The sequence below is a fragment of the Homalodisca vitripennis genome, unplaced genomic scaffold (assembly GCF_021130785.1).
Source record: "Homalodisca vitripennis isolate AUS2020 unplaced genomic scaffold, UT_GWSS_2.1 ScUCBcl_3058;HRSCAF=8323, whole genome shotgun sequence".
In the NCBI taxonomy this organism is placed as follows: Eukaryota; Metazoa; Arthropoda; class Insecta; order Hemiptera; family Cicadellidae; genus Homalodisca; species Homalodisca vitripennis.
In genome coordinates, this window is record NW_025779171.1 from 53,239 (window position 1) to 62,650 (window position 9,412).

Here is a 9,412-nt window from a genome sequence, read left to right on the forward strand (position 1 = left end):
CACAAACGTGGCTGCAAAATGTATTGATAATGATGGCCTCATTTTCGAACATCTATTATAAAAAAGGTGCGTACGGTTGGCCCAACCTGATTAATTTTGCTTTAAAACTAGTAATGTATTATACTGAATAAAATCGATTTTTTGGTACTTTATTTCTGTTTTATTTTAGACTTTGATTATATCAATTTTCTCAGAATTAAATTCTCTACAATTAATGTTTGTCGATTTTATGTATTATTATCAATGTAACAAAGTTATTGTACATCAAACTTAAAAAAACATTTTTCGTGCCCCAATTTTTTGCATTTAACCCTGAATCCCCTCAAAAACTACTACAGGTACAGTTCTGAAACCTATTTTATTAGCTTTATCAGGTAAAAATACATAAGAATCCATGATATTTCTTACTTAATTAACCTTTCCAAAAGTTCAGTATGGCTTTATTTTACTCTTTACCCAGGAATTCAGGCGAAATCTTTTCGCTAGCTGTAACTCGCTAACGAAGCGTTTTCGGACCTATGTTTAATATAACATTTTTTTCATTATTTTTACTAGTACAATGTGCTGTAGAAGTGGGGGGAGAACTTCATGAATCACCCCTGTATATATCTCTACTAAATATAATACATTTAATAGAGATCCTGGAATCTCGTTACTAATTCCGGCGAGGTTACAATTAATTTGATCACTTTTAGTAGATTAGTGTTTCTTGACTGAACGTTGAAAGAAAAATTACACGTAAAAGTATAAGACGGAATGCACCGTAGCTTCTTGTGTCGTGCTGCTTGGCTGCTACGTGGCGTCTTGTTTCCCGCTGTTTAGGTCAACCATGGTGTCGTGTGGCTGTGTGCTTGGCTGCTCTGTGGTATCTTGTGTCGCGCTGTTTAGTGTGAACCGTGGTGTCGTGTGCCTGTGTGCTTGGATGCTCCGTGGTGTCTTGTGTCACGCTGTTTATGGTGAAACCGTGGTGTCGTGTGCTGTGTGCTTGGCTGCTCCTTGGTGGTCTTGTGTCGCGCTGTTTAGGTGAACCGTGGTGTCGTGTGCAGTGTGCTTGGTCTGCTCCGTGGTGTCCTTGAGTCACGCTGTTTAGGTGAACCGTGGTGGTCGTGTGCAGTGTGGCTTGGCTGCTCCGTGGTGTCTAGAGTCACGCCTGTTTAGGTGGAACCGTGGTGTCGTGTGCAGTGTGCTTGGGCTGCTCTGTGGTGTCTTGAGTCACGCTGTTTTTTAGGTGAACCGTGGTGTCGTGTGCAGTGTGCTTGGCTGCTCCGTGGTGTCTTGTGTCGCGCTGTTTTAGGTGAACCGTGGTGTCGTTGTGCTGTGTGCTTGGATGCTCCGTGGTGTCTTGTGTCACGCTGTTTAGGTGAACCGTGGTGTCGTGTGCTGTGTGCTTGGCTGCTCCTTGGTGTTTTGTGTCGCGCTGTTTAGGTGAACCGTGGTGTCGTGTGTCAGTGTGCTTGGCTGCTCCGTGGTGTCTTGAGTCACGCCTGTTTAGGTGAACCGTGGTGTCGTGTGCAGTGTGCTTGGCTGCTCCGTGGTGTCTTGAGTCACGCTGTTTAGGTGAAACCGTGGTGTCGTGTTGGCAGTGTGCTTGGCTGCTCTGTGGTGTCTTGAGTCACGCTGTTTAGGTTGAACCGTGGTGTCGTGTGCTGTGTGCTTGGCTGCTCCGTGGTGTCCTCGAGTCACGCTGTTTAGGTGAACCGTGGTGTCGTGTGCAGTGTGCTTGGCTGCTCCGTGGTGTCTTGAGTCACGCTGTTTAGGTGAACCGTGGTGTCGTGTGCAGTGTGCTTGGCTGCTCCGTGGTGTCTAGAGTCACGCTGTTTAGGTGAACCGTGGTGTCGTGTGCAGTGTGCTTGGGCTGCTCTGTGTGTGTCTTGAGTCACGCTGTTTAGGTGAACCGTGGTGTCGTGTGCTGTGTGCTTGGCTGCTCTCCGTGGTGTCTCGAGTCACGCTGTTTAGGTGAACCGTGGTGTCGTGTGCTGTGTACTTTGGCTGCTCCGTGGTGTCTTGAGTCCACGCTGTTTAGGTGAACCGTGGTGTCGTGTGAAGTGTGCTTGGCTGCTCCGTGGTGTCTTGAGTTACGCTGTTTAGGTGAACCGTGAGGTGTCGTGTGCAGTGTGCTTGGCTGCTCCGTGGTGTCTTGAGTTACGCTGTTTTAGGTGAACCGTGGTGTCGTGTGCAGTGTGCTTGGCTGCTCCGTGGTGTCCTTGAGTCACGCTTGTTTAGGTGAACCGTGGTGTCCGTGTGCTGTGTGCTTGGATGCTCCGTGGTGTCTTGTGTCACACGCTGTTTAGGTGAACCGTGGTGTCGTGTGCTGTGTGCTTGGCTTGCTCCTTGGTGTTTTGTGTCGCGCTGTTTAGGTGAACCGTGGTGTCGTGTGCAGTGTGCTTGCTGCTCCGTGGTGTCTTGAGTCACGCTGTTTAGGTGAACCGTGGTGTCGTGTGCAGTGTGCTTGGCTGCTCCGTGGTGTCTTGAGTCACGCTGTTTAGGTGAACCGTGGTGTCCGTGTGCAGTGTGGCTTGGCTGCTCTGTGGTGTCTTTGAGTCCACGCTGTTTTAGGTGAACCGTGGTGTCGTGTGCTGTGTGCTTGGCTGCCTCCCCGTGGTGTCTCGAGTCACGCTGTTTAGGTGAACCGTGGTGTCGTGTGCTGTGTACTTGGCTGCTCCTGTGGTGTCTTGAGTTACGCTGTTTAGGTGAACCGTGGTGTCGTGTGCATGTGTGCTTGGCTGCTCCGTGGTGTCTTGATGTTACGCTGTTTAGGTGAACCGTGGTGTCGTGTTGCAGTGGTGCTTGGCTGCTCCGTGGTGTCTTGAGTCACGCTGTTTAGGTGAACCGTGGTGTCGTGTGAAGTGTGCTTTGGCTGCTCCGTGATGGTCTCTTGAGTTCACGCTGTTTAGGTGAACCGTGGTGTCGTGTGTGCAGTGTGCTTGGCTGCTTTGTGGTGTCTCTTGTGTCGCGCTTTTTAGGTGAACCATGGTGTCGTGTGTGTCGTGCTGCTTGGCTGTTCCGTGGTGTCTTGTGTCACGCTGTTTAGGTTATCCGTGGTGTCGTGTGTCGTGCTGCTTGGCTGCTCCGTGGTGGTCAAAAAATTATATCCTCAAATAATACATGTATCCCATTAATATAATATTTTATATTATTTGGTTTTATGTATGTCTAAATACATAACTAAATTTCAGTTTTTTTTACTTCCATTATAATAATCTCATATTCAGTACTAAACCATGATTTTGGGTTTTTAATAATGTACAAATAAATGATTTTCCGAAAAATATGTAAAAAACACTTTTAATACTCTCCTCCTTTTTGATTTCATGTCCTCGTATCTCACCCCAGAATTCCTCCTTTTAGGAAATTTGCGTTTGGTCACCCTGATTATGACTGACAGTGAAATAAATCTATAATTCTTTCAATAAACCGAACATCCAACCATTCGTTCAGAACTGGTTTACTATTCAAACTGGAGTAAATTGGTAAGTTACTTGTTGTTTTGCAGCTCATGCATAAATCGCAATTTAAATGTTTCATATTCATTATTTTAAAAAAATTGGAGATGTTAAATTCTGTTATAATGTATTCTAAGCAGAGATTTTGTTTTATTGTAGTGCGTTCTGTAGAGTCAGGCGATACCGGTATCTTACTGACGAATGAGACTATCGATTTTACTAAAACTAATCGATGTTTTAACTTTTGTTTGTTCTTTTCTGACTCTCCTCGTCTTCCGGTTCACAACCTTGTTGATACAATCAGAGCTGTTAACATACAATTAAAAATATTTCTATAGAATATCGACATCGATCGTAGCCACTGTAGTTTTATCTCAGTTTACTACCACTTATCAGTAAATCAATCACTAAACACTCTGGACAATAACCAGTCGAATATACATTTTATTTGATTAACATTAAATTATAAAATAAAATGAAAATTAAATTATAAATGATCATTTATAACTTGCCTGCGTCAAATATCAGTTCCCTCCAGCTAACGGAATTATTCACGGAGTTTGGTTATGAAGCAACAATCATCTGAAAAAACAATTATCCGTTTCCTGCAGCGCGTTGTACATTGGTGTGAAATTAATGCTCGTTACTGGAGCAGAAAGCGTATAACATGAACAACATCAAGTGTACCTGAGAGCGTTTATTTTATTAAAGCTGTCCTCAATGTTTTATATTTTACAGCGATAACATGAGATTTTCATAATATTTATATAACTGCATTGCATTATATTTTATTTTTTGTGAAGATATGTGTTTAAATTAATGAAATATTCTCATATTATATTATTGTAATTAAAACTGGTATTCATAAATTATTTAAACATTCCTACATTTTGATATAAATTTGAAGTTATAAAAGTACGTTAATTTTTAATATAAATCAGCTGTTTTAAGGAAGGGTTTCTTCTAAAACTTATAGCTAATATTTGTGTATTTACTTTAAAACTCGCATTATAAATCAGGTTTTCTTTAAAAAAATTTTTGGGAATTATAAAAACATCGAGATTGGTATATTGGTTATAAATTTTGCTTAGTGACGACAATTAATCTTAGTTGATGATCTAATAGATGATACTCAGCTGCTCTTCTGATTCCCTTTGGGAAATTAAAATAAGAAAACAAATGCATAATATTACCGTTTTTTTAATCATTTATCACTTTACTTATGATCATTGAAAGTATTTATTTATTTATGTATGAACTTAATTTATTAATTCATATGAGGCCATGCGACTCATTGGCGATCATTAGATCAACAATCACGTTAATTACAAGTTATATGAGTAGTGTAATTAGTACAAATCAGAGATGAATGTAAGAAGTTACCTCGCGTAATGTTTTTACAAATTGATTTTTGGTTTTTAGAATATCATTGTATAATGAGTTAAGATGTACAGTTTGTGGCCAATGGTAAGTAACCATGTTTCTTATTGTAGAGTGATTTTGCTCAGTTTTTCAAATTTGGATAGGAGGTAGTCAGACACAGCACAATCTTTCCATGTGCTCTCTTTTTACAGTTATTCCTATTATTTATGATGAGGGAATAAGGAAAATATTGGAGATATTTTTATGGAACTGAGATACTTCTCAATCTTGAACCATTATTACTATTCAAAACGCTAATAGCGTAATTAAAAAATTATTAAATATTTTGCTTTCACTCTGGAGACAATTATTCAAGTGGCGGATCTAAGAATTACATAGATTTACCCCGAATATATTTAAGCTTTCTATTTATTATTATTTATAAATTTATGATAGGAGGCGGAGTCATATCTTGATTGGCTAGAACTCACCCAATCAGACATCAATAAATGACTAACAAAATGACACCATCTTATTGAAGTTTTACTTTGTCTTTACATAGTTAGTCGAGTATGATTAATCCTTATTGTTAAACTCAAAAACCGAATAATTTAGTATCTTTATGTATTTTCTTTAAAATCAGCCATTATATCTTGCAATTTATGGATGTAAAAAAATTATTTGTTAACCATAGCTTTAGTGTTTTTAAATCTCACAGTATTTTTTATGGGGTTTAAGTCCCCATTTTCATTTAATATTATTTATATAAGTTAAATACACAATGAGAAAACTATCTGTACAATAGTTAGACTTGTAGGTAGAGTAAGCGATCGGTCTTGTGGCTATCTTCATATTTACATTGCGTCAAACACATCCATATCCTGAATACACACAGCCTTACTCGTCCAGTCGTCACCATGGACCAACATTGAAGAGACGATAAGGACTAACATGTTTTCTCTGTTTAAAAACTGCAGTATCAAATATTTTACAATTTAAAGTTCATTGGCTATTAGTCCTTTAGTGTACGAAGCTTCTCACTCATGTTTTTAGAATTATTAATTATACTGATAGGATTACTAATTGTAACAAAATAACTTGACCAAAGTTAAAAATAACTTGGCATAATTGTTCTATTTCGTGATTGGTTTCAAAATGTAGACTCAAGGAGTTAATATTAATATTTTTTAAACTAATGAGTTATATATAAATAAATTGCCATTTGATAGATAAGTACAGTGAAAGATAAATAACTAGATTAATTCATTATTGTGTTACCAGAAGCCGTTTTTTAACGTAATGTTAATAATAATAATAAATAGTGCACATGAAGCAGTGGAAACTTTATATTTTGTTTTACGGAGTTCACATAAAGCTGTGGGAATCTCGCTTAAAATTTATATTTCGCCTGTCACAGGTAGCGCTCTGAATGTGAGCTCTTGTATACATGATTAATCCATGGGTTTAATCAAGAGCTGATCTGCTACATTACACCCCTTCAGAGGTGCTGATTAGAGCACAAAGCGATAAGCCTTATCAGCGCCATTTGTAGAGGCAACACACTCTACTCTTTAGTGTTGCTGAAGATAAATTACCAGACTTATACACATGACTATTACTGGTACAATGCTTACCTTATACCGGAACAATATAATAAATTATGGTAAGATAGAACAGTCATAATGAACGCTGTCAAATGGTTACAACTTGATTATACTGCTTACAATAACCTATAAATTAGTTTCCCCATTAATCGTTGTAAAACGATTTTTTATACAATAATTACAATACATAATAAACATAAAGATTTAAAAACTATTAAATAAGCTGATTAGATATTTTTTTTATTACGAACAAGAAGAGTATCCTTTATTTGAAATTTAATTAACTCTAAAAGCATAAAACAATTAAAAAGAACTAGAAACGAATTATGCTAAGGACTAATGGAAATTAACTTCAAATAGTGAAATATCTTTGTTAGAAAAAAAACACTATGTCGTTATTGTCTTTTCATTGTTGGTGTCCTGCAAGTTAAAGGACCAATACTATTAGGTTCAATAATTCTTCAATCTAGACTCAAAAAACAAAACTTTAAACAATTAGAATATCTCAATTATCGTAACGACTAAAAATATTATTTTTTATTTTATTTATTTTTTTTTTAGGAGAGGCCGATCCCCTTTTAAGCCTTATTCTGTCCGCTCTCATGGGCCACAGAATAATCCTTTTATTGATTAATGCTTTTTTTATATCTCTGGTTAGGAATGATCATTCCTAACTATAATCTTATCAAGCATTTAACGAAATACATAGTTTGTTTGGGGGCATTGTGATAGTAATTGTTGATCCTACCTGACCGATTTTGGTCTAATTTTCCAACCATTCACTATAAGATGATTGGCATTTTATAATACTTTAAGTAAAGGGAACGCTATTAATTTTGAAAGTCCGCCAGAAACTATAATGATTATATTATTTATTATTAAGTTTGAACGATTGGAAATTGATTACAGTAATATACATAGAGTTTAATGAAATGAGTTTTATTTAAAGTAAATATTTATAGCTAATACAAAAAAGAATTGTCTGAATTAAACTTAAAATGTATTACATAGTTACAAAGTTTGAATTTGAAACTTTTGCATGAACAAAAATATAGAGTTTTAAGCTGTTTGAACCTTGAACCAGCGGTGGTTCTCCTCCTACTTACTACGGTTTCAGGAGAATCTATTACACTTCTATCTATCTTCACTCTTCAACTTTAGAAAATTTGCATTTTCCGAGGTGAATTAATATACAAATAAATTTAATGAAAGTCGTTACTTCGTCTAACACAATAACAACTATTTACATGAAAATAATCACTTTAGATAAACCAATAGACATCTCAAGCATTGAAATGCACGTTCTATGAGGTACATCCTGATTACCTCAATTGCTGTGTTAACTCAATCTGAAATATGCGATTTAGTAGGTCAAAGGAAGCAATACTAGTAACACAGATTACAAAACACGACTTTGTAACCAAAACTCCTAATGACGTAACCTCACATGCGATAAGAAAATGCTGACACAATAGTAGAAATTCTCATTTTGGTGTTCGTACCGATTTTGTTTATTGAACATTTTGCAATTTAAAGCTAGCATTAATCTGCACGATATGAAGATGAAGTGATGTTATTGGCTATTCTGTGTTACCACAGACGAGAGTACTTTCAATGTTATTTCTTTGCATATAAAATCCTGTCATATAAGTTATTGGTTTTTCATTCTACTGCATTAAGGAATTCGTTTGCGTAATATGCACCTGCGTTTTGCATTTTAATTGTTTTCAGAAAGTATAAAAGTGTCAATAGATTTTACAAGTAACTTTGGCATAAGAAATTATACTATAAATCAATTATTTTAATTGTAAAGTTTACTTAGGAAGAGGTTACATAAGCAAAATTAAACTATTTATATAATAACAATAATTATTTTACTTTTACTAGGTGCAACTGGATGGTCACTGTGGTCGCTGCAGGACCGGCGTACCACGATGGCTACTTTGGGTCACGGCTGGACCAGTGTACCACGATTGTACTGTGGGATATGGAAGGACCAGTGTACCACAAAAATGCAACTTTGGGTCATGGCAGGACCAGTGTAACCTGACTACTGTGGGTCATAGCAGGACCTGTGTACAGGGATGGCCAATGTGAGTCATGGTAAGAGCGGTATACTATGATGGCTACAGTGAGTCATGACAGTATCGCTGTACACGATGGCCACTATGGTTTTATGGCAGGATCTGTGTACCGGGATGGCCACTGTGAGTCATGATAGGAGTGGGTGTACCACGATGGCCACAGTGTGTCATGGCAGAATCTGTGTACCTGACTTCTGTGGGTCCATTTCAGGACCTGTGTACCGGGATGGCCACTGTGGGTACATGGGCAGGGTCTGTGTACCAGGATGGCCACTGTGAGGTCATGGTAGGAGAGGTGTGCTACGATGGCAACTATGGGTCATGGCAGAATCTATATACCTGACTTCTGTGGGTATTTCAGGACTTTTGTACCAGAATGGGCCACTGGGGTCATGGTAGGAGCGGTGTACTACGATGGCCACAGTGGGTCATGGCAGAACTTGTGTACCTGACTTCTTTGGGTCATGGCAAGACCTGGTACCCGGGATGTCCACTGTGAGTCATGGTAGGAGCGGTCTACTACGATGGCCAACAGTGGGTCATGGCAGAACTTGTGTACCTGACTTCTCTGGGTCATGGCAGGACCTGGTACCGGGATGTCCACTGTGAGTCATGGTAGGAGCGGTGTACTACGATGGCCACAGTGGGTCATGGCAGAACTTGTGTACCTGACTTCTCTGGGTCATGGGAAGACCTGTGTAGCGGGATGTCCACTGTGAGTTATGGTAGGAGCGGTGTACTACGATGGCCACATGGGGTCATGACAGAATCTGTGTACCTGACTTCTGTGGGTCATTTCAGGACTTTTGTACCAGGATGGCCATGTGGATCATAGTAGGAGCGGAGTACTACGATGGCCACAGTGGGTCATGGCAGGAACCTGTATACTACGATGGCCCCTGTGGGGGTTTTTAATGGT

General features: G+C 38.6%; 1 protein-coding gene across 1 annotated transcript; it reads right to left on the minus strand.

Moving 5' to 3' along the window:
* Positions 1 to 1,144: 1,144 nt before the first annotated feature.
* LOC124372388 (cation channel sperm-associated protein 1-like) lies at positions 1,145 to 5,758 on the minus strand. Its single transcript, XM_046830777.1, has 3 exons — positions 5,664 to 5,758; positions 2,147 to 2,791; positions 1,145 to 1,592 (listed from the first exon to the last, which is right to left on the minus strand). Exons 1-3 carry the CDS (start codon positions 5,756 to 5,758, stop codon positions 1,145 to 1,147), a joined length of 1,188 nt encoding a protein of 395 aa, XP_046686733.1.
* Between the last annotated feature and the right edge of the window lie 3,654 nt (positions 5,759 to 9,412).